Source organism: Cuculus canorus, chromosome 1 (genome assembly GCF_017976375.1).
Source record: "Cuculus canorus isolate bCucCan1 chromosome 1, bCucCan1.pri, whole genome shotgun sequence".
NCBI lineage: Eukaryota > Metazoa > Chordata > Aves > Cuculiformes > Cuculidae > Cuculus > Cuculus canorus.
This window is the reverse complement of record NC_071401.1, coordinates 70,255,278-70,281,283: the sequence shown is the minus strand read 5'-3', so window position 1 is coordinate 70,281,283 and position 26,006 is coordinate 70,255,278. Positions and strand designations below refer to the sequence as shown.

Genomic DNA, 26,006 nt, shown 5'->3' with positions numbered 1-26,006 from the left:
GGTTTACCTGTGTCCACTGCTGTGGTTACCCCATCCTAGAAAGCCACCAAATTGGTCAGACAGGACTTGCCCTTGGTGTAGCCATGCTGGCTGTCATTAATCACCTCTTTGTCCTCCCTGTGCTTTAGCATAGCTTCTAGGAGGGTCTTTTCCATGATCTTCCCAGGCATAGAGGTGAGTCTGACAGGTTGGTAGTTCTCACAGTCATCTTTTCTACCCTTTTTAAAAATGGGCACAACGATACCTTTCTTCCAGTCACCAGGGACTTCTCCTGATTGCCATGACTTTTCAAATATCATAGACAGTGGCTTGGCAACCACATCTACCGATTCCCTCAGGACTCTGGGATGGATATCATCAGGTCCCATGGACTTATATGCGTTCAAGTTCCTCAAGTGTTTGTGAACCCGATCGTCCTCTACTGTGGGAGAACATCTACAGCCTTGGTCACCATCTTGCTGTTCCATGACCCAGGAGGGGCAATGAGAGCGGTTATCAGTGAAGACTGAGGCAAAAAAGTTATTGAGTACCTCAGCCTTTTCCTCATCTGTTGATACATGATCCCCATTTCCAGTCGTCAGTGGGGATACATTCTCCTTGATCTTTCTCTTTCGATTGATGTACCTGTAAAAGCCCTTCTTGTTGGTCTTTAATTTCCTTGCAAAGTTCAGCTCCAGCTGCGCCTTGGCCTTCCTGACTTCACCCCTACACAAACGTGCAGCGACTCTATACATGTTCCAGGTTCCCTGTCCCTGCTTGCACTGCCTGTGCATTTCCTTCTTCTTGTTTAGTTTAACCAACAGGTCTCGACTCAGCCATGCCGGTCTCTTCCCTTTCCTGCCTGATTTTCTATATACGGGGACTGAGCGCTCTTGCGCCCTGTGGAAAGCTTCCTTAAATATTTTCCAGGTCTGTACGGCTCCCTTGTCTGGGAGGACCATATCCCAGGGGGTCCTACCGAGTAATTCCTTGAAGAGCTGAAAGTCTGCTTTCCTGAAATTTAGTGTCCTGACTATATTCCTCACCTGTCCCATATCCTTCTGGACCTTGAACTCCACCGGTGCATGATCACTGCAGCCCAGGCTGCCATGAATCCTAACGTCACTGATGAGTTCACTTGTATTGGTGACAATAAGGTCCAGTATAGCTTCTCCTTGGGTGGAGATCTCTATCAGCTGGACTAAGAAATTACCTTTGATACACTCCAGGAGTCTCCTGGGTTGCCTACAGCTTGCTGTGCTACTTCTGCAGCATATGTCTGGGTGGTTGAAGTCCCCGAGCAAGATGAGAGCTTGCGAGCGTGAAGCCTCCTGTAGCTGAAGGAAGAAGTCTTCATCGGTTGTCTCTCCTTGATCAGGTGGCAGGTAGTATACACCAACCACAAGGTTCCCGTTGGTTCTCCCATCTTTAATTTTTATCCACAAGCTTGGGCTTGGCTGTCCAGGAATAGATTCTCTGAGCTGCACCTTAACCTTAACCTTGCTGCATGTCAGCAGCAGTGCTCATTTCAGCAGCAGTTCTCATTTCAGCAGAGCTCCACAGCCCACAGCCTAAGATGTTCCTCTACCCTAATGAGTTTTATAACCTAATGTACATGTTTTGCCAAAGAAATGTTTTTCCAAACCCTTCTATGTTCCTGACTTCAACTAAGGACAAAAATGAAAGGAGAGTTTCCTGTGTCACTGTGTATTTACTCTTTTGTTAGGCTGCAGACTTTTTGTTGCATATGTAAGTTTGGGTAGCAGTAGTGCATCGTGCTTGTGCTTGCCTTCAAGCAATTTTCCTTGCTGAGTAAAACTGAAAAACAGGAAATTAAGGGACTTTAAAACAAGTAAATGTGAATTTAGACTGAAAGAAGCATCTCCTTTGAAAGTGGATATAACAGGCACTCACACATAACCACTTACAATTAGAACCTTTGTTACCTTTATTTGATTTAAGAATTTAAGGGCTGTTGTTCCTTGTTTGTTTCCTTAGTCACTCTTGATGTGTTAGCATTTCATAGAGAGGGACTGTCAGGCTGTTAGGGAACAATCCTTCCCTCCTCAGCATTGTACAATGATTTAATATTTTTCTCCTGAAGGGGGAAGCTGAGTAATTTCAGTGAACAGTATGGTTTTTGATATCAATGAATAATCTAATAGGATTTTTTTAGGCACTGAGTGGTAATAGATTTTCTTCTTTTTCTCCTTGATATTTTCTGTGCATCATCCTTATTAGATCCTAAGCCCCACTAAGCCATTACTTTTTCATGCCATCTATGACAGTTTTATCTGGATCTGGAAGATGCCTTCCCTCATTCCATCCTTGAAGACAGTTGTTCACGTGTTCAAAAGAAATTATGTTTACAACTGTAAGATTTTTTTTTGTAGCTTTTCTCTTTGGGATGTGAGTGCCAATTTTTGCACACATTTTCCTTTCCTCCGTTTTATGTGACTACCTGTAGATGCCCATTCCAGTCTTACTGGGGGCATTTTAATATGAATCAGACAGGTATGTCTGAATCAAATCCCTCCTCCACCTCCCTGTGCTGTGTTTTGGTTTTATGTGGTGGAGTAGTCACAGAGAGCACAAACTGGATTACATTTGCATGAAATTAAACTGAGACATGCACTTTAACTGCTGATGGACATTCAGTCCACAGGACTAGACTAGGGCTAGTCCACACTAAAACTTTCTGGGATGTGTATAGTGTGGGCTTTAGGTCCTTAGCAAAGATCCTGCACATTAAAGATTCGTTCCTATTGTGTCACACCAATTCATAACAGAGATGTAGCCATAGACATCTTGGAGAATACTTTTGCCTTTTTTTTTTACTATTTGGGGTGTGTGTATATAAATATATATGTATATGTATGTATAGAGTCAGTGCAGGGCGATATATGAGATATCATAGTGTGCTTCTGTTCCTGTCTTCTGACATTTTTCCAACCTAGGACAAACATTGTGTTCACTAGGTCAGTTCTCTAATATCTTTCTTTGGCCACATTGAAAGCTACTTTTGCTTCCCTCTTAGACTGGCTGTGACGCACTCAAATGCAGTTGATGTCGCAGCTCCTAATAGAAAAGCAAAGTCTCTGAAACTTCTTACAAGGCAAATTATGCTTTCTCGGAACACTGGATGCTTTTTCTAGAGGCCAGAAAATCTCATTCTCAATAATCTAAACGATAACTGGCCGTCAAAGAACTAGAGTAACTTCATATACAATCACATCTACTTTGGTCTGGGGCTTGAGCATGGACCTAACGTATCAGGATACACTTCTCACATACTCCTTCTTCTGTTTTCAAGGAATTTCTCAGCAGGTAAGTAGTAAACTTTTGCAGTGTTTCTCTTGATTGTTTGTCTTTGGCTGGCATGGGACACCTTTTGTGTTGTGTACACGCACTCTAGTACCTATACATGCTAATTATATGAAGGTTATAACTTCAGAATGGGTACCTTTATAAAGGCTGGCTGGTCATAATGCCCTGAGACTACCACTTTCTACTAACATTTTCTGTGCATTAGATTTCATTACATGGCCCCTTTCTTGCCTTGGACGTACATCAAGTAAAAGGTATCTCACTCCACTCATAGCACGTTTTTATATCTCTTTCTTATCTTACTGCTTATGACATTGTTGTGGTAATTAGTGGGCTTAATTCACAACTCTGGCACAACATACGTGCTTCAGCTTCACTAACTTAAATGCTCCAGATTAAATAATACTGAACCAGTTCATTTGCATGCATGTAGAAACTGCTATGAAGCTAAGTCATCTGAAACTATGAAGCCCAGCCAGCTTAATTTTGATTTCAAAAGTGTGTAGTTTTATGTTTTGCCAGAGATATAAAGAAGGAAATATTTCTCACTGACTTTCATCAAGACAAATTTATTCTCATTTTATGGGAACCATTCATCCAAAGCATTTTCATAAAGCAACTTTAGGATACAAACATCCAAGAAATTATTGGAGGAAGAGCTACTGTGCGACTCTGACTGTGTCTGGTGTTTTTCAGCAGGTGCCCCTGTGGTTACCCATCTCCAAATCTGACACAGAGGTCCCAGTGAGGACAGAAGGGAAGCTCTCCGGGCACAGCCAGTGTACCATGACCACTCTTCCAGGCTTGCAGCCATAACTTGCCTGTATATTCCCATGAGAAGACTATTATTACACAGCTAGAGATTTCTCCTTTGCTAGCTTCAGGTATTAGAGGGTCAGGAGGCAGTAACTAACTAACTTTACTTGTTAGTTGTTACAATAGCAGTGATTTTGTCCTCCAATTACTTTGCCTGGTTCAGGAGGTGCTTCGAAAAGTTCAGGAGGTGCTTCGTCTCTCGTGGATAACAGCACAAGGAATCTGATATTGTCCCCAATAAGCCTTTTTTTTTCTCTGATCAGCTGCAAAAAAAAGACCTGAGTCCTACAAACCCCTCTGACAGCACAGAACTATTTTTTATATACAGAGCCCCTTGGGTTAGAACAGGCAGGAAAAGGGCTGCTGCTGGACTGGCAGTCCGCTGTCTCTGCCTTATGTGCTTGCTGCAAATAGGAGCAAGTGTACTCAAGATGAACTTTCGATTTATAAGAGAATATTTTATTCTTTGCATGGCTGACCACAGGCAATGTTGCTGCTGCTAGACTTGCGATACCGCTGTGTATTAAGACCATTTTAATCTCAAATGACTACAAATTTCAAGTTCTTGATGAGATACGGTCTATTGACATAATGTTTGGATATAGGAGATCTGAGGATTTCAGAGTGTTTTAAAAGGTTTTGTTGGGGCTACCCATGATTTATTGTCCCTGATCAGACATGACATATTCTGACCGGTAGGACTTCATTTTAACCTTGCTTCCTCAGGCTGCATTTGCCAGTCAAATCTCACTTCTCACACCAGGTATCAGGGATACAAAATGTGTGATGTGCAGGCATTTGAGTATGCGGTCTCAGTCTCTCTTGAGAGAGTCTGGAAAACAGAAGGCTTTGTGGGGATATTATTGTTGTCTTTAGCAATCAAAGGCAGTTATCATAGAATCATAGAATCACTAGGTTGGAAGGGACCCACTGGGTCATTGAGTCCAACCATTCCTAACAATCCCTAAACCATGCCCCTCAGCACTTCATCCACCCATCCCTTAAACACCTCCAGGGAAGGTGACTCAACCACCTCCCTAGGCTCCTTATAGAGGAGATGGAGGAGGGCGCTTCTCAGAGGTGCATGGTAAAAGGCAACAGACACAATCTACAATAAGAAAAATCCTACTTGCATGTAAGAAGTTTTTCCTCATGCTGAGAATGGGTTAGCACTGCAACAGGCAGAGGGAGGCTGAGGAATCTTCATCCTGGGAAATATTTAAAACCTGGATTCATTTTGGCATTAACCTTGGGTTTGGAAGGGTTTGGACTAGAAGATCTCCACCTGAATTATTCTATGGTGCATATCACATAGTTACGTACTCTGAGCATTATATGGAAGAAAAAACACTCTACGTTCATTTTCCAGAATCAATTATTATACCACATAGTGAACTGAAACAACAGCCTGAGTCAGTGACACTCTCCACAAGGCTGCTGGACAGGCCCTGCTTGTCCCACAGGAAAGCACATGAGCACAGGTGCAGGTGCCGAGGGGCAGAAGCCTGCCTGGAGAAGCAAGGCTGCCTTTCCAGCAGTGCAGCAGCCCAAAGCCATTGTCTGTGAGTGCCGCTTACCCTGCTGAGCTCCCCTTGCATGCAAGGATCTGTTTTAGCAGCTTCCCAAGAAGAAGCAGGGGCTGAGGTATTTCGGGTTTGAAAGAAGAGTTGGGGTGAAAAGAGGAGCACATTAGTAAGCCTTTCTCTAGCATGGCCTTTTGGAAGGTGTTTCTGCAGGTTCAGCAGCTTTAGGGCCAGGAGGGGAGGCTGCAGGCACTACACTCAACTGTTGGAAGCTTCCATTTCTGAAGGGTGAGTGAGGGATCTGCTCCACCAAGACTGGAATCATGAGAAGCAAAGACCTGGAGATAGCCCTTTGGCCACAGGGGCTCAAAGCGAAAGCAGAGTCACTTTTTGTCCTTCCTTGGAGGGTTGGTTTTGAGAGTCTTCTGTTCTTACTTCTGGAAAACCCAATTACAATACAATGTCTGGCTAAATGTGGTATCTTCATTGCGAAAACATAATGACCTCTTTACATTTTTTGTGTTTCTCAGATAATGAGTTCTCCTCTTTTATACAGAAGCTCTGAAGACAGCTTTTTATTATCTTTTTTTAATTAAGAAAGGAAAAATAAATACTCTGAATGCAGTACTTCTCAGACATCCTTCCCATGTCAAGGGCTGCCAAAGCATGTAGAAAGTGATTACAGCTTCCTATTTCATTGCTGAAGTGGGTCTATAAATAACAATGTTTAATGAAAATTGCTGGCAGAAGCATTGCTTTTTAAGCATGAAAATGTACAAAAATATCTCAATAACTAGATGCTTTCCTGATCACCCTCCATCCACCCAAGCCTAGTAAAGATTTTATAAGTCCAAAAGGAACATATTAAGAATTTATGAAACAACTTTTTCTACTGTGATAAATACTTTTATTTTCCCTGGTTGTTATCAAAGTTCTGCAAAGCTCAGATCTAAAAATCAAATTTTTGTTGATACTGAGGCCTGAGCTGCAAAATTAAGGCCAAATGATTTGGTGCTTGAGGGAGACTCTTGACTCTAACTCACACTTTTATCACACATCATATCTCAGCCAGTTTTCCGAGTGCTGGGCACAGACCACCTTGTATAAACAGATGTCCCAGGGATAATTGTAGTTGATAAGACACTGCCAGGCTGCTGTCCTCAGTAGTTTGTTTCAGTAATTAATCAATGTGACAACTTAATGAAAAAAAAAGCAATTAAAAATGTGCTATATTTCCTGTTTTAATTTACCTGGCTCCATCCACCAGTTTGTGCCATGCCTTGTCCACTAAGTTTAAAAGCCTTCTAATACCAGATATTTTCCCTCTGTGAGGATGGCCTCGTAACTGAGCCATTGCTCCTTTCTTTTTTTTTTTCAGACTAGACACATTGACTAGCTTTGATTTCTCTTGCAGTAAGACATTTCTGTAGCCCTTAAATTATATTCATTGTGGGATTTTTTCTGCACTACCTCCCTTCTTCTAAATTCCTTTCCAGAAGGAGAGCCCCGGTACTGTACCTAGTTCCTGGTGGGTAACAAATCCTTACTTGGGGGGAAAATAACAATCTCAATTCCTACCCACTATCTGGGCTTACACCTTCAGGAATTACATTTGTCCTTTTTGCTACATGGTGCAGGACACCATAGACTTTCTTTGTCTGTTGAATGCTGGAGCATTTTGCAGGGCCAGGGCTCCTTGTTATTTAGCATCATCTTCTGTAAAGAGGCTGCATTCCGTGTTAGCAAACCTATTATTTGTGTAGGTCTCATTGCAGAGACGCTTGCTCTGGATGGGCACAGATGACTGCCTTAAAAAAAATTTGATAATCGTAAAAGAACCAAATGACAATGCTGTCCATTAAGTAAAAGGTATCTCAATAATTTTGGGGCATATAACCCTAACCTAAAAGTGTCTGTTATTTTCAAAGGGAATTTCTCACAGCAGTTCCAGCCAATGCAATACTTGGCTAAGCAGCTGTTACTGGTTCTCTTTACCTTTTGAAAGAAACAAAGTTATGCATTGTTTTACAAATGGTTTACATAAGTTTATCAGTTGTTCATGGATTATATGCATCTTTTCCCTTCTTCACGTGAATTGGTTTTGTTTAACCACTTATTCTCTGTTCTAGAAATCAACTCAGAACTTTTTAACTTTAGTGAAACAGAGAAGAAAATATTTCATTTTCTTTCTGAAAACATTATTCTGTCTCTACCCATAGACTGCTTTAAGCTCCCATAAATCAGAAAAAAATGTTTAACAGTGAAGGCGAGTATTTCACAAACACTTTCAAAGAAGTTGACTGGAATAAGCATAATTCTTTTTGAACTTTACCAAGCAATAAATTAGTTGAGGTACAACTTAGCATCAGAGACACTTGATTTACTTCCAAATAACTGGTATTTAGCTTTAAAATACAGACTAATTGGATGCCAGAGAAATGTAATAGTTTAGAATATTTTGTTGGTCTATTAATTTAGAACTATTTCTGTTGTGAAGTAGCTTTTCAGAGCTTAGAAAAATGAAAAGAAAGCTATTTTATCTCACAATATTCTATAATTTAACAATTACCTTGTATGAAATAAAAGAAACAAATGCCTGCAGTTTGATGTGAAATTCAGACATATCTTTGAATAATATGTCTCCTGAAGTACAATCCATGATTAAATTAAAGAGTTTGGGATGCATGAAATTATCTAATATCTGTCTATTACTTTCTAATGACCACTAGTGTGATTTCCAAATTGTATCAGGGTAAAGAAAATTCTTGTATTCCAGCGAAATTGCTGTGAAGGTTAGATAGGTCAAATTACCTCTTTGAGTATTATAGTTCTTATTCTCAACAACCTTAGCATTCATTTCCACTGCTTTGACTGTGAAAAGAGGATTCAGAGTAAGTGTAAATGTATCTTCTTCTAGCTTTTTGGTAGGGAGAAGGGTCATTAGTGTGAGTGTCATGTCATGTCCAACAGTTTTATCTCCTTCCTCCTTCTTATTTGTACCTGTGCCCCACAGTGGAAACAGTGGAAACAGAATGTTATATCCAGTATATAAAGACAGAAACCAAAAGCGAAGTGGAGCCAATTGTCGCACAAGAAGGTGATAGTTTCTTCGAGCCCTCTGCAAATTATATTTTTCAGGGAGGTTTTTCAGTAAGGATTTCAAAAGTGATAGTATGATAATGGAGGGCTAGAGCCAGAGATGAAACAAACTAATCCAAACTTTTTGAAAGCTCAGAGCTGCTGTGTCCATGGATCTGCCTGGACACAGGGTGAGCACAATGATCATAAATACTCAAGACAACATGGTCATAAACGCTCAAGACAACATACTCACATCCAGTATGCTGCCTGGCATAACAGACAGAGTCACTGTGGGAAGTTTTCTCTTCCATCTGAACCGTTAGATGCTAAAAAGCTTTGCATGTGAATACAGCAAGAAAGAGAAAGCTGGGTGCACGTCTTCCTTCTTCCCTCTGTTTAACTGTCATGATGTCGCATTGCTCTGTTGGTCAATGGTGAGGTTTTGATTGTATAAGGCTGTAATGTCACGTTGGACTTCGTGTTTGAAAGCCAAAAATGCTTAAGGGACTGGGGGATCATGTGGCTATTCTTCCAGCCAAGTTTCCTTCAGATCTTTAAGCAGCTGCTTCAGAGATGCATTCTTGCTGCAGACCTTCTGGAGACTTGGAGGGGTTCACAGAAGGGCTCACTAATGACCCTTCTGTGCAGTGAACTTTCTGCCCAGGAATGCACTGTCTTCTGTGTGTGCCAACAAATGCAATCACTCACCAGGAGTAGTTTGTTTAAGCTAACCTGAACAGATGGGATACCCTGAGTCCCCCTTTCAGGGAAACACATTCAAGTGTGTTCTCAGCCATAGTTAAAACATTTTTGACAAGTGAAGGTGGTTACTGTTCCTACTAAAATGCACATCCTCAAAATCTCAAAATAATTTACAGCTTTGCTGAATGAAACTTATTGGACAAATATTACTCAGCAGACAATGCACACCTTAGCCCTGAGACAACCTCAAACAGATAGTAGAATAGGGAACAGAAACCCCATCTCTTGTCTCTTTGTGGCAGCTGCTGGACTGTGGCTCTACTTCCTCCTCTTAAATGCTTATAGCAATCCTGGGTTGCTGGAATGTTTACACTGCTTAGTCACTTTGGGAATTTTCTTGCTCTTCCTTTTTACAGTCCTAGGAAAGCTCTGTTTCTGTACTGTATTGGAAATAGCTTCTTCCCAGTGATACCTAAATAAAATTATTCGTAATCACATTCCCATCAACCTGAAAAGAAAAGAGTGTCTGACACAGGTGAGGGAGGAGGAAACACTCTTGTGTCCAGGGAAAAATGCCAGAACATGGAAATCTATCAGCTGCAGCATTGCTATTCATAGACCTCCTCTTCCGCTGTTGATTGGGGCTGACCTAGTGTCCTTCCTGTCCCACCTTTCCTCTGTTCATGCTCATAAGGTCGACTTGCCAGCATGATGGTTGTAGAGTTCTGCGTGATTATGACCTTCTGGCCCTGAGGCTGTGTAGTTCAGCCTTCTCCTTGGAGTCATGGATTTGTGCAACCTTTATTCGTAACAAAATCTCTCTCACAAGCCGAGCATTTCAAGCCTGTTTTACATCTTTGAAGGGCTTGATCCAAAGCAGAGTGAAGTCAGTGGAAGGACTCTTATTAGCCTTGGTGCATTTTGCATAAAACCCCAAGGCGAGGCTTACATTCCATACATTTTAGCTTGGATTTGGATTTTCATAAGATTTAACATGGCAGGAAGCTGCCAGCTTCACAATTCTACATCCCACAGTGTGTGCTTTCAGCCTTTTAGTTTTGTAAGAATGCTTTAAAGCTGAGAGAGAAGTTAATGAATTTATTAGGACTATAATATGAACCAGTGGCATTAACAGCATAGAAATACCAGTTCTCATTGAAGACACTGTGTTTCCTTCTAGTGCATGACTGCTTGCATCTAAGAAGTATTAATGTGCAGAAAACCAGGCTCATTTGGAACAAGAGGCAGATAAAAAACTGTGTATAGTGGTAGGGTGCTAACGGAGTGCCCAAATCCAGAAAAGAAAGTTCAAAGTATGCCTGATTTTATTTTCTTCCTTGTTTGCTTAGTGTAGGCTTGGTTGGTTTTTAATTCACATCAGAGCAGGTTATTAGAATAGCACTAAAATTTCTAATCCAAACTGAGGCTTAGTAGCTCAATCAGATCTCACCCTGTTCCAGCTAAAATCAAAGCAAAACTTTGACAGGAACAGAACCAAATCCCTTTGGCTGTCTGAAAAGAAGTACTAATGATGCCTGAAATCAGTACAGCTATGTCCTTTTACAGGATTACTCTCTGGCTCCTGGAATGCTTCACTGTTTGACATGGCTGTCTCAGAAGAGCATTATTTTTGCATTAATTTCTTTGTAAAACAGGAAATAGTTTTGTCCTATAGTGATGATTAATTTCTGAATATAACCATGAAATAAAATAGTACAGGAAGGAAATTTTTAAATAAATTAAAATAGTTTTACAAAAGTGTACAAAACCTTCCACTTTTTTAAGCACTGAATATGGAAATGGATCTACACCAAATAATTAACTTTATCTCCCTTAATGTCTCCTCTTTGGTTTGATTATCTTGGATGCATTATGGCCAGTGTCAACAAGTTATGTAGAGGCCAATTTCATCTGCAATGAAGTAAAATCTCCAGCCATATTAGCAAGCTATGAAAAATTTAAATTCATTTTGAAAAGTATTGTAAATATAATATGCTGCTTTTTTTTTTTTTTTTTTTTTTTTTCTTTTCCCCAGTAAATATAATTGCAGCACCAAAAGACATTTCACAAACTAAACTTCGGTCTCATAATACTATGACATAGAGACCAGCTAAAACCTGTTAAGTCTATCTCACTGCTACCTCCCTTTGCACTTTGGGTCTATAGGAAAAGGATCTATTTTATTCTGCTTTGCTGCATGTTTGGAGCAAAGGAGAAACCAGCAATATTGTGAACTCTGCTGTTCTGCACCTGCGGGTATTATCTTTTACCGTGGTACAGCTGCTAAGGCATACGAAGGCTCTAATTCGTTTGTGCGAAGAGACTCCTTATCATCATCTTTTCTATGAAGTAAATTTAGGCTGACAGTGGAGACGAGAAATGTAACACGAACGCTTATTGTGTATCAGTATTCTAGCTGCTGCAGCAGTTTCAAGCACCTGCAGTTTATCAAGTTAGTCATAAGAACGATTGACACTGTGGGAATAACAATCATCTAGACATGCAGTTTGGGGGGGCAATAGCACATTTTTTTCCTGTGCTTTGGTTTAGAGAGGTTGGTGTTCAGCTTGGAAGTCTGCAGAATAGTTTATTATGAACTTGTAACATTTATTAGTAGAGTATTGGCATAAAGTTAATAAAAAACTTTGTAACACTTTTTTTCCTTAGGCAGAGCTGAAACTAACCAAGCTTATTTTAATGATTTCAAAATATACAGTCAATCAAGCCCCTCCTACTGTCTTGCTTATCACTAAAAAGGGAAGATGTGAAGACCTTTATACACACTGAATAACACAATAGAGTACTGCTATATACTTAGTCTGACATGTCTGGAGAATGGAGAACCCAATAATCAATAAAGATGTGTTGGAAGACATTTAAGATTTCAGCATACTCTTTCCTAACAGCCTTTCCTGTCTGGCCTGTTGTCACTCTGTGTTTCCTTTGCTTGCAGCAGCTGGGAATACTTGACACTCAGTGCCTGCAGGGCTGGGAGTTTCTTGCCCCTTTCTGCCTCGCAACCTCAGCAGTTACCCACAGAAGGTCTTCAAGATGATCTGGGAACATAAGATCACATTGTCTTCCCATGAACACATAATGATGGATTATGAAAGTGCAAAGGGGAAGTAACAGGCTCTCAAAAGTCCTCTAGCAAAGCTACAGTGCTGGAGTTTCATTTATCAGTGTGAATCATTTCACGGTCTTGGACAGAGGGTGCTGTGAAAGGCCTTGGGCATTTCAACAGGCCATTTAACTTTCTTGAAATATGGCATTTACTACTTACCACATTTTTAAGAGAATGCAGAAACATTAACTTTATAGCATAAAAAGCACCTTGCATAACTTAGGAAGAGTAGAAAAATCTCTCTGGTTTACACTTGGGTGATGACAGGAAGGAGACTGTTTTTCCATTCAAACCTGCCTGGATCCTCCATATCTCTTAACCAGAGCAAGCTGCACATGCTGAATGATCTCCATCTATATTTTGCAAGTCTCATCTAGGGTCTCTCTTTTCTTTCCCCAAATAAGATCTAAATCAAAAAATGTCTACTTCAAATTATATCATTTTCTTTTTGACGCAGTCTCCTTCTAACACAGTCCCCTGAGCTTCTGGGCTCATAAATGTAGACAGAATTTAGCTTCCTAGTACTTAGCTCCTTTTCTTTCCTATTTGTCTACAATGTGGGAACAATTTTGGTTCCAATGAGCTTACTTCACTGGCCCTGTGCACAGACAACACAACTATCATGCCTGAATAGCACTAAATGAATAAGTTGTCCAGTGACTTGTTGTGTTAATAGTGATGTTCAGCCTCCCTCCTCCTTTACTTGCATAGCTTGCCAGCAAGAAACCTACTTCACTGTATGAACTTGTTCAGGGATATGACAGAATTAAGCAAGTCTTCAAATGACCAAGCCCCGGAGTTGGTCTCAGTAACTGTAGAGCATTACTTGGTGCTACGGATTTCGTATTCCCAGTGACTCCAGTCCCTGATGCTAAGCTAGTGACTTTGGCTGGGAATTAGCTCACTGAAGCTGAAACGCCTTTACAGTGCACATCTCCCTGAGCCTCCTGTCCCTTGGTAGGCAGGGAGAGGTCCAGGCACGGTGCACTGACCCTGTCTCAGAGGTCTACTGTAGCATGAGCTGGATGGGATCTGGGAGGTCAGTGCCTATCTTTCTCCATGGGCTCAATTATGGACCATGTAGGACGTAAAAGCGGTGGCAGGGCTAACCTTACAATGTATTGCAACTTAATTATCTGTATCTGATTAGACATTTTAAAAAGTCTGCGTCTTCTTTTGCATGGGCTTTGGGTTAACCTCTTTGACAGATGCAATAAGAAAGGATAAGCAAATTACTGTTTTATCTGGATGTTTTTTCCTAGTAGCTGGCCTGTTTGGTTATCATTATCCCTGCAGTGCTCTCTGCTTCTAATGACTAAGCTGATAGCTCTTTGCTGACATTCTTCAGCAAAGGCTCCTTCTAAAAGGCTCCCCAAGCCAACTCTTTAGTCTAAACACTGAGCAAGAGCAGGGCATCGGCACACAGACATTCAGGGATGGAGTGTTTTCTTTAAAAAAAATCCAGATTTGTGGGGATCTTTTGCATAGGGTGTGGTTACAGGGGGGCTGAATCACTCAAAAAGAATGACAGCTTACTGCCTGGTTCATGACAGAAGTCTCTGTGTCAATGCCATCCTCAGCTGAACTGAATGAGACTCCCTAACTGGTTTTTTTTTTTTTTTTTCCTGGCAAATCCTTAAAATGTAGCTGGCCTGACCACTGTAGGTGGTGCATGTGCATGACCCAGTATTATTGTAGAATCGTAGCACCCTAGAATGTCCTGAGTTGGAAAGGACCCACAAGGATTGAGTCCAACTCCTGTTCCTTCATAGGACAATCCCCAAATTCACCCCATGAGCCTAAGGGTGTTGTCCAAATGCTTCTTGAATATTGCCAGGCTTATTTCTTTGGGAACCTGTTTCAGTGCTCCACCACTTTCTGGGTGAAGAACCTTTTCCTAATAATCAACCTAACCCTCCCCTGGCACATCGTCCTGCTGTTCCTATCATTAGGAACTAGAGAGAAGAGATCAGTGCCTGCTTCTCCTCCTTTCCTTGGGAGGAAGCTGTAAACTGTGATGACGTCTCCCCTTCTCCAGGCTGAATAAAGAGAATTTAGCTGCTCCTTGTATGTCTTCCTCTTTAAACCCTTCACCATACTCGTGGCCCTCAGCTGGGGACTCTCCAGAAGCTTTATACCCTTTCTATATTGTGGTGCCCAAAACTGCACACAGTACTCCACGTGGGGCCACACCATTGTGGAGCAGAGCAGGACCTCCTGCTGAAAGGAGGTTGTAGAGAGGAGGGAGCTGGCCTCTTCTCCCAAGTGACAGTTGGTAGGACAAGGGGGAATGGCCTCAAGCTGCACCAGGGGAGGTTCAGGCTGGATATCAGGAAGAAATTTTTCACAGAAAGAGTCATTGGGCACTGGCAGAGGCTGCCCAGGGAGAAGGTGGAATTACCATCGCTGGAGGTATTTCAAAGATGGGTAGACGAGGTGCTCAGGGACATATGGGTTTAGTGGCAGATAGGAATGGTTGGACTCGATGATCTAAGAGGTGTTTTCCAACCTAGTGATTCTATGATTCTATGATTCCATGACAATCACGTCCCTCAAGCGGCTGGCATTGCCACCCTTGGTGCACCCCAGGACACAGTTTGCCCTCTTAAGATACATACAAGCCGCTTCTTATCTCAACTGCACATGAAGAGCTGCTCATCAGCCTATTCCCTCGCTTGCAGAAACATTTTCTGCTGACCAATTACATACCTTTTTATCTACTTGCAACTGGGCGAATGCTACAGCAGGAGACTCCGGGTGGTTACTCTCCTTATAAGAGGGTTTTCCAGGGAAGATGCGTTTTCTGGCTGGTGCTTAGGCTGCCAGCAGGGGTCACCCTGTGCCTGCGGATGCTCCGGGCTGCGGCGGTACAGGCTGCCTCCCTCCAGAGAGAATCCCCGACGCTGTCGGCAGCAACGAAACTCTTTTGCTGATGTTTAGTGCTGTCCGAGCAGAACTACCCCGAAAGCGACCCAGGAAAGGCAGAGTGCTGCTACCACAGCTTTGCACACCTAAGCCTCACTCATGAAATCTCTCCTGCCGGACACAGGTACTGAGATGCAACCCAGGAATCACGTTCTCTTCCTTCGATGTTTTGCTGGCAGGATGTTTTTTAAGAGTGCTGCCACATTGTGCCAACACTGTTTTCTCTCCCTGCTACATCTGCTCTGTCGTACTTAGTTGCCATACTCGCTTTTCATCTTCTTCTCTTACTTGGTGCAGCCTCACAGTTTTGTGCCTTCTTGGGATGCAATTAAACAGCACTTTTCCTTTCCACAAGGAGATCCCACCGTAATTGCTTGCTTTTGCTCCTGTGCTCTTTTGCTGCCCAGAGAGTTGCACTAATGTAACTGTCTGTGGGGCTGCACTTTAAAGAGTAAAATTACACGAAGTTGGTTTTTTTCTTTTGTCCTCTGGCCTGCAACTGCTTTCTCCACAGTGATATTTTTCTCTTGCTTCTGTCCCACAGATGATCTCCTCTCTTAAACTGTTTGAATTACATCTGTACAATAAGTTTGTCCCCTGGCCAGACCTCTCCATCATGACCATCATTATCATCATCATCAGCCCCTGAGCTTCCTCCAAGCACCGTCACCAGCCATGCCCAAACCCCTCACAGTTTCCCTCACCACTACCCTGCAGCAGACCTCGCAGGTGCTCCTTCTGACTCTCCAGCCCAATTTGCCCATTCATTTTCTCACCAAGAACTTTCTAGCCCAGCCACCATCTCCCTGCAGGAAGAGACCTCCATCCTGCAAGTCCTTTTCTTCCATATCCCCCTTGAGCTCTGTGCGTGTCCAGTGAATGCCAGTGTCTGGGAGGCAAGGCCATGTCTCCAGGCACAGCTGCTGCTGGATTTGATTACGGAAGCACAAGCCGAGTGCAGAGGAGACTGGGGCCTTTGCCATTTGCAGAGGCCAGGTTTTGATTCTGAGTGCAGAAGAGTTTTTTTCTGTGTCCTGCTAGACTTGGATTCCTCAGGTGAAGCTGTGATGCTGAATCTCCGCCAGCCCTGTTGAGCTCTGTGAGCAGTGGGGAAGACAAGCAGCCCAGGCACTACAAAAATTAAGGTCTTGTGTATGCAGCACGGGCTTCTGCCTCAAGACAGCTGGAAGGTCTGAGCAGTGAAATCACGGCAGCAAGGTTTGAGCAGCAGGGTCTGAACAGCGAGATGCCAGAGCTCTTGCTGAGCTGGAAAGCCCATAAGAGCTCTGCACCAGCATGGGCTCTCTCCCAGATGCAGGAAGACACCAAGGAGGCAGCAGAGGCCCTCTTGCTCCAAGATTTAGGGGCTTCTGCTAAACTCCTGCAAGGTGCTGGAGCTGGAGTCCTTCCTCGTTTTCCTGAATATGAGTGCCCATTCCAGATCAACAACATAAATGTTAGGGCATGGTAAATGTCTCCATGCTGCCCTACCTCCAGCAGATATTGCCGTGGATTAGGAAAGCACATGGGTGTCAGGCAGACAGCGCTCTCTTGGCTAAGGAAATGCGGCAACTTGCTGGAGGCTGTGAAGTTCTGCCAGCTTATAGTGGTGGTATTTTAAACAGTGGACTTTAATGGTTTATTGTGTCTGGGAGCCACCACGTGGGAACAGCTCTGATTGATAGGAACAATTTGAAGTGATTTCTTCTTGGGCAGGCCAGTGCAGGCAAACCTTATTTTAGCACATCACTCTACTTCCACCCACAAAAGAGCCCTTCCTGCCACCCTGGGCCAGGAATTCATGGGGTATGTAAGTAGTGAGTATTACTCATCTTAGATATGAGCTTCAGGCAGTCTTATTCATATAGTTAGTGCATAATGATGAAGGTTTATCCACACCATTCCTTTTACCACTGATGTGTGACAAGAAAAGTTGACACCAAAACCATAGAAGCGTCTGTCTCCTGTGGCCCACTCTGCAATCCCACACTGCACGCAACACTCTTTTGTCTTCCCATTCAGTAGTGCAAGGGGATGCTTACTATTCTGTGCAATCCCCCTCACCACCCTATGGGATAATAGGGATCCTATATGTAGGATAGGCAGGGTTTTTGTAGAAAACGGCTGCGATGGAACATACTTTGAAATCTTGGATGCTGAAGTGATTTGCTACACTCTGTGTGCCCAAACCAGACCCACCAATTTCCTACAGCTAGAAATGCTCTCTATTTATAAGAGAGAACGCACCAGTTAAGAAATACTGAGAATTCTCTCTTTCACAACTCAGCATTAGACACCATGGTACCCTTCGGTTGCTTGAAATAAATATAACTAAGTGTGTTTTGGCAGTGGTACTGTGGGAACATGTGTGTGTGTGGTGTGGTGTGGTGTTTTGTTTTTAGATTGGGGCTCTGAGTTTTCTTCTACCAGTCCTGGGAATGGTTCTCCACTGTCCCCAGGATGGCAGGGTCAGGGATACACGGGACAGTGGCTGTGCAAGGGCAAGCCTGCGGTGGGAGGATTTCTGAGAAGTAGTGCTGAAGCCCTACTCTGTTTCTCCAGGCCACAGGAGAAGAATAAGGACTCTCCTCCCTGCTGCCGAGATTATTGTAAAGCCTTTTTGCCACAGGAGGCTGGTACAACATCACCTACCTAACCTGTGGGGAAGATGCATATCTGGAGGGAGATCCATATATAGAAAAGTGCCTTGGTGGCATGTCTGTCTTGGTGTACTCTGCCGATGTGAGGCTACGGGAGGTTCCTCACAGCAGCTCGTACCTGTGGTCTCTGCAGTGCTGCTGGCACAGGGGCACACTGAGAGAGGAGTCAGAATGGGAGACAAATTTATTTAGTCTCAGATGCTATAGAAAGACTTCCCGGGTAGGCAAGATCTGGCTTGCAACTTCCTTAGGAGGGAGGCTCCCCAGCAGATGCAAGCTCTGTGGGCTGATCGTGAGTATTGCTCCAAGAGCCGTGTTCTCCTCTCCTGGGTAAGGCAGGGGTGCAGGCGCACTCTGCTCATCTCCATCACACCCTCCCTCTTCAGCTAGCTATTTTGTAGAATTTGGGATTCTGTCTGATAATGGGAAGGTGACTTAGTGCAGAGTTAGTGTTTTTTCTAGTCTTGGTGGGAGAAGGGCTTTGATGGATAATAAGATATGTGAGACTGGAAACATGCTATTTCTGGGCATTACCTGGAGCAGATGTGATATTTCATAGCCTCATGGCTCCTAAGATTAAATTTTGCTTCATTTTTGATTGCAGAAATTCTAGGCTGTGCTAATTGATACCCAGGAAAATAATAGGTTAAATGAGAATGTATTATAGCTATATTATTTGCCTCCAGCATTTTGTTTTCCAACCAAAAAAAGCAGGCTACACAAAACCTGTTAAATAAAATATTGTACCCTGTTGATCTTATTAACACCTGAAAAGCTGAATAAAAAATGAATTCTGCACTAGTACTTTAAAAGCAGATATTCAATTGCTTGGACTGGGATGAAAGGAATGGAGAAGGAAAACAAACACGGTTTTAATACTGTATTATGATAGTCAAACTCCAGATGGGTGGTTGCTGGATCCATTTCTAGCTGTGGCAAAACCGCTGCTGCTTGTGCATGGCTCCAGAGAGAAGAACCCAAAATGAACTTTCCTTGGCTGAAATCTCTCCTCGCTGTCACATGATAATTTCTCACCCATGTCTAATTGGTGATGGAGGCATTGCAAGGTAAGAAAAAGGAAGAAGGAATAGAAGTGAAGAAAAGTTCTGTAACTACAGAGAAATGTGATCATTTAAGAATTTCTTGAATAGTAAATGCACTGATGTCTTAGAAGCTTAGATACCATGGTGATAGTTGCCTTAGCAATGTTTAGTTATGTAGGTAATCATGATCAAACCTGCCTTTTGTGGCAAAATGATGCTGTATTATTTTATTTTATTTTTTGGCAAAGCTTTTGTGAATGTTTAAAAATGCTGTTTATGATTTTCTACCTAGACATCAGATTTCCTCTCAAGCTTATTGTCCTTGGCATTGTCTTATTTTTTCATTAATGTCAATTCTGAAAATAAACGTCTTTAATGCCAAGGCTTTGTACATATAAAAGCATGACTAATTTAGTCCTTAATCACATCAAGATAAAAAATTCCCACTTTTGGAGTGAAACAGGATCAGTTTTAGAAATTATGTTCAGGTTCTCATCTTTTAAAAACTAGCACAGCCTGATTTGCTGTAAGTTTATTGCTCATGTTTCCACAGCCTGACATCATTTAAAAATCTGTGTACTTTCACAGTAGGCACTCAGATAATCCAAATGTTATGAAAAATAGGATAAGTGGTCAGATGTCTTAATTATGATTTACAGAGTGCCTTAATAAAAACAGTATGTAAACATATAAAGTAAGACTGATGACAAGAACAATTAACTTTTCCATTGGGGTTGGAAGTATTTGCACTTCGAAGTTATTTTTTAGGAATGAAGGCAATTTGGGATTTTAGAATAGGCAAAACTGACTGCCTGGTAGGGCAGCAGGCTGCCAGAGGTAACAAGAAGGTGTTGGACACCCTTGTGTGATGTGATTGGCCCTCCCAATAGCTCCAGCCTCACATCCCACGGTGCACGAATGGTAAACCTGGCTTTCCATGGCTTTCACTCAGGATTTTGTTTAGGATCACCAAAATTTAGTGCTTTCTAGGCCATAGGGAAGCCCTAAACCAGCTCATGAACCAGCCCTGAATCAGCCACGCTTGTGTTCCTTATACTAGGTGATTAAAGGGTTGTCCCTTTATGGAAAAATCTCAGGGAGAGCTACTATCCACTGAAAATTGAAGTTTCTTCAGTATTTCTTGATGTATGTGAGCCATGTCTAAAAATGGGAGCCCTGTGAAGCCAATAGATACCACTTTCTTTCAGTAATTCACCACAGTCCCTTCACCTTTCCTTTTCTTTTTCCCTCTCTTTCAAGAAAAACAATAAAGAACAAGTAAGCAAAGGCTTATTAATGTTGAAAGCCCGTCTGGCTCAACCTTTTGTGGGAAAGTGATCCTGGATGAGGTTATCTGACGCACTGTCCAGCTATGCCTTGAAAAGTCTCCAGTGATGGGGACTCTACAGTGTCCCTGGGGAGTTTGTTCCAGTGATTCTCACTGTAAAAAATTTATTTTTATATAGCGAAGTAACCTATCCTGGTGCAACTTGCACCCATTGCTCCTTTTCATCCGCAAGTGGCTCCTTGTGAAGAGAGAGCCTGTCCTCTTTGTAGCCACTCCTGAAGTACTGGAATACTGCAATGATGTTCTGCCTGAGCCTTTTCTTCTCCAGGGAGAAAAGGCCTAACTCCTTCATTTTTTTCTCATAGGGAAGATTCTCCAGCTCTTTGATCATCTTTGTGCCCCTGTTTTGAACTCCCTCCAGTCTGTCCACATCTTTTTTGAACTGCAGGGACCAGGACTGGGCACTGTACTCCAGCTACTGTGTAATGATGAGATGAGTCAAGTTTGTCTGTCTTCTTGAAGGGACAGTAGAAGATTAGGATATGACACCTAAGGGCATTAGGAACAGAAAGAAAAAGAAATGCAGGACTGGTGAACAAAATGCTACCTAGGGAAATTCAGATTTATATTTGGCTAGCAAGTCTGCCTTTGCTTGGAGCCATGATCTGCATTTGTCGTGACTTGTATGTTAGTCTCTTTTTCAGAAGCCTTTGTTCCCTTCTAGCCTGCAAGGTCATGAGAGCTTGAAGCTGCACAAAATCATAGTTAGCTTTTTGTTGGTTTTTTTTTTCCCCTGTTTCTAGTGATTTCACCTGCTGAGAGAAGCAGAGCCTCTTCCTTCTTTCTGTACTACTTTTGCCCCACAGCCCTGCAGGTCGAGCTGCATGTCCTGTACTGAGATGCCTGCAGTTAGCAGCAGTTATGTAGTCTGACAAAGCTGCTCTCCCCTGCTGCAAGGATTTTGGAGGCTGACGGGCCGGTTTCCTGGGCTCTTGCTGTCCTCTGTGGTGGCTTCAGCACTTTACTCTGAAAGGTTTCGGTGATTAGACTCCTCAGTGTGTGTTTAAGATAGAGTGATCTTTAACTCAGTCTTTGTGTCTGATTTGTGCAGTTTGTGGGATTCTGAAGTGTTTTTTATAACTTTTCATGCTGAATTTCAATGATGAGAGCATAAAAGCCTTTTGACTGTTATGCACTAAGTTTTATTATAATCACTGTTAATAATCGTATAATAGAACCTAATTTTCATCAAGGTTTGATTCACATTTCATAAATGCCTCTGGCAATTACTGGAATGGCACGTTGTCTTCATAAAACTCAAGTATCTGCTCTGCTTAATGAGGGGCCATCATCTGTGGCATAGCTTCTGCATGACAGGGCTTTCTGAGTGAGCCAGAGAACTGCGAGGAGAGTGGTGGCTTCTGCAGGTAGTAAAGTCCTGTTGTGGTGGTGGAGTAGTATTGTTATAAGCTGGGAGGGTGTTCTGCACCAGCAACTCTTGTGCCTCTGACGTGGAGATAGAACTGGGTTATTCTGAAGGATAGGCCAGTGCAAGTTGCTGGGAAATTTCTGGGAGAAAATCATGGTAGACATGGGAAAAAATAGAAGACCCATCTCTTTATGTATTTGAATACTTCTTATAATGGGTAATTTTGAAGATGCAATGATGTCTGGAATTATTCTTGCTGGAAATAAACAAACAAGAGAAAAATCAAAGGTGCAGAAAAGAATATTCTGCTTTGCATTTTTAACACGCTTGTCCTGAAGTAAACATTGAGTCAATTCATTTTAGTCCTTATATATTTGTTTTCACTTTCTTTAGGAGGACACTCCACCGGGACAGATGCACTTGGATAACAAAGATGACAGTACAGTTTCTAGACAGCAAGAGATGGAGCTGAATCAGACAGCTGTACATCAGACCAGTTTATCCACAAGAGGGGCAGTCAAGCCAATGACCAGAAGTTGCAGTGAGCTCTGGTTATTAAATGAGTATCATGGCATGGTAGCAAGTCTTGGAGAGCCACAGTCCCTATGTGGAAGGTCAGCAGTAGAAGAGAATGGCTGCATTTCTCTACAGAAGGATTTCACTCCTGTCCCCATGCAGGGAAGGTAAGAATATGGAAAAAGAGAATGTTTTTTCTTCTAATCCATATTATTTTTTATTTCCTTGCAGAATAGATATATATGTTCATTAAGTGAACGTTGTTTCTTCAACCCACGTAGAGAACAGGAAGCTTAATGGGGCAACAGGGCAATCTTAATTGCCATGGAGGGGTTCATGGTCACCAGATTTCTGAACTAATCTTAGCTTAGTTATAATAGTCATGGGCCAATTGTGCTGTGTTTTCAAGGTCAGACAGATAGCTTTTCTTCCCTTCTTGGTGTTACAAGAACACCAAGCTTGTTATGAGCTTTCATATCCCACCCCTCAACTTTTTCAGAGAAAGGTATCTTAAGGCCCTAAACTGAATCACTACTGCTACGACTGTGAACACTAAAATGGCACTGATAATACAGCCGGGACAGTTGACACACCGCATATCAAATGTACAAGAAACGTGTCCTCCTGGTGCATCTTCTCCTGCATTAGAAAAGGTGTTGTTTTGGGGGCAGCAGTGTTTGTCTTTTGTGTTGCAGCAGATACATCATCAGCAATTCTCTTTGTAAGCATTTAGAAAAAATTTTTGACACCAAAATACTGCAGGTGGCTTTTTAAACCTTTCTTGTTCACAAATTCACATTGTTAAACCTCTTTGGTAGCAGGATGGGCAAGCTCTGTACGAGCAGCAACCACAGTGCATTGAACACGGTCAAGGGTGGACTGTCAACTTTCTTGGGTAGTTTTGGGAAATTGTAGAGGTGACTTGACAGAGACTAAAGTGAGAGCAATGCTGTACATAATCTGATCTGCTGTAGAACACAGGCCTTGAAATGCTGCCTGGAAGTGGCTGCCTCGAGTGAGATGGCTTACAATGCAGCAGTGAAGCAAAGTGCCAAGAACCTGATACTGTAGATTCTTGTTGCACTGCTTCAAATCAGGAAGAAAGAGGGTAGATCTCAAAGTAGTTTAGAGCTTAAATCAGATTTAACAAAAAATAAAATAAACATAAAAGTATAATTTATTTCAACATGTAATAAATTTGAGCAGATATGTAACTGCAGATCGGAATCCTGGGTCTTACCTGTAGTCAGCTGGACTTTTCATCCAAAGAACATGATTTTCTCTTTCTCTCTCTCTTTCCCTCCCTCCTCTTCATGTGGTACTCCTCAGCTGTTCAGTCAGGTGGGAGGTGCAGTCTGGGGTGATTCCCACAGTTCTTGGCATGCTGGTCACATCCCTGGATTGCTGAGGTGGGCTGAGGGCTGTCCCATGCCCCTGCATCTGAATTAGAAGGAGATTTGCCTATACTAGGAGGAAAGAAGGTTTGGGGCATTTTGGTAAATTTCTTAGGGGGAGCTAGGCTAGCTGGATGAGCTTTGCTGAACCACTTACTTACCTACAGTGTATGTCCTATAAGTCTACAGCAAATCAAGTCAAAGTTTTATGTGCATCGAAAAGTATTTCCAACAGAGTGAGAATTGGAAATCATTATAGTGATGCTTTCCAAGTATTAAAAAAGCAATCAAATTGTCAACTTGACCACAAAAGCCATATAAATCCTTTCAAAATGATTTTTGGAGTATTTGAGGATTTGTTGTGTTGACTAAGAGTTTTACCGATGGAATTAACGCTTGTAAAAGTTCTTTAGTTCAGCATGTGGTAAGGGTGAATTAATATCATCTTGTTTTGAAAGAGCGCAGCAGGTATAATAAGCTTTGTGTGAGGACAGAAGGAAAGCAAGGGAAGGGAAAGATGGGTGCATCTAGAGATAAGGTTTTTCTTTTGTGAATTCGCATATACATCTTGTTACATGTGTGTTTCCTAGTGCTATTTACTGTCTTGCTAACTATTCTGGCACAAAAACAAACCCCACAATTCTGTTCTTATGGACTCACCCTTCTGGCTAAACTTCCTCCTGTTGTTTTCCAGTGGGTGATGTGAATTTGTGCACAGGCAATGTGCAACTTACTGTGAACCTATGAATCACAGTTTGGCAATCATGGTCACAGGTGCCAGAGATGAAAAATATGAAATCATGGGGGGCCTATTTTTTTGCAAGGACAGGTGGTAACTCCAAGTCTTTTGATAACACTGTTTTCCTTTTCGATAAACTGTAGTAGCTGTGCACGATTTAGGAATAGATGTACAATTAAAGAGCCATGCCCAGACTCCCTTACAGATAAATGTATATATAATCTTCTATAGCAATACATTAGGGCTCATGAAAGGATGTCCTGATCTTTACCTCTCTTGCTCCTCCAATACTGATTTTTTTTTTTTCCACGGAGGTGGATCTTATCTGGCGCTTCTTAGCATGCATTTTAGTCAATGTACATTAGGTGCAGTTAAATATTGAACTGATGTGTGTGACTCCTCTAGTATGAGTAATTAACCTTAAATCATTGGGACAGCACAACAGAATGTGGATAAAAACATGGATAAATCTTTGCAGACTCACGAGCTGTTTGATTAGTTTCTTTAGAATGAGAATTAGCTTTTAATGCAAATTGTTCTTTTCCTTGCAAAGAAAACTACTAATGATTAAAAAAAAGAACAAATCCTTTGGTTTTTTCTTTTTTTCCATAAAGAGGTTCACTAAACTGGCATGTCTGTATGAGTTGTTTTAATGCATCTATTTAACTTAAACTGCTAAATTATCTTTCAGGGATAACATTCCCAGGTTCTCTAAATTGTTCAAATGTACACTGAGGCAAGACTTTCCGAAGAATCTATTTAATAGAACAGAGGATTTATCTTGGTTGCTAAAATTACTTTTAAGAAAGTGTCCTTGATTTAAGCAGGGCCCTTCTCCCAAGGACAAAGATGTTTGCCCTATCCTGTACTGAACTCTTCCATTTGATTGCAGCACAATCCTGCATGTTTTTGTGGTCAGTGTATACTGTCTTAGGCTGCCTGTCTGTCAAAATTCTCATTTACTTTGTATATTGAAGAACAGTAACTTGTGAATCCAGCTTCTACTGCATTGCCTTAGGCTTTCTCAGCTCTGTGTAAGGAGGTCTGGACTATCCACAGTGGTCACTCCAATGACTTTCTTTCCAGAGCATCCTTCCCCCTGAAACAGGCCTATCCACCTTCTTGTGAGCAACATACTTCCCTCAATCCTGCTCGTTGCATCCTGCTTGTTTCAGGCTTGAGGTATGCCTCTCTAAAGTGGGCTATGGATTAGCGTCTGTGGTATCCAGTGGGAGTGATCCTGGCTTAGGTGTACATTTACATTGAGCTGCAGTGTAGTTTGGTCTATTGGAAATACAGGTTTTAAAGTACTACAAAACGACAGTGAAGTCTGGATTTTGATTTTGCTCTTCTCTTATTCTCTTCAGGCTTGAAACTATAGATTGACCAGGCTCTTTTTTATTACAGTTACATAAAAGTGGCTTTTCCAGTTGATAGAGGTTGGTTCAAGCCATCTTCCT

At 42.0% G+C, this 26,006-nt stretch overlaps 1 protein-coding gene across 4 annotated transcripts in view; it reads left to right on the top strand.

Annotated features, from left to right (window-relative positions):
• OCA2 (OCA2 melanosomal transmembrane protein) overlaps window positions 1-26,006 on the top strand; it is a 188,547-nt gene that overhangs the window by 5,258 nt on the left and 157,283 nt on the right. For 2 of the 4 annotated variants that reach the window (XM_009568932.2, XM_054079259.1), the window contains one exon: window positions 22,291-22,580. In XM_009568932.2, coding sequence (XP_009567227.2) covers window positions 22,312-22,580 — 269 coding nt within the window. In that variant the 5' untranslated portion in view covers window positions 22,291-22,311. Of the gene's footprint in view, window positions 1-18,402; window positions 18,430-19,119; window positions 19,205-22,290; window positions 22,581-26,006 lie in introns of those variants that run through there. The other 2 variants (XM_054079270.1, XM_054079278.1) reach the window with 2 other exon arrangements.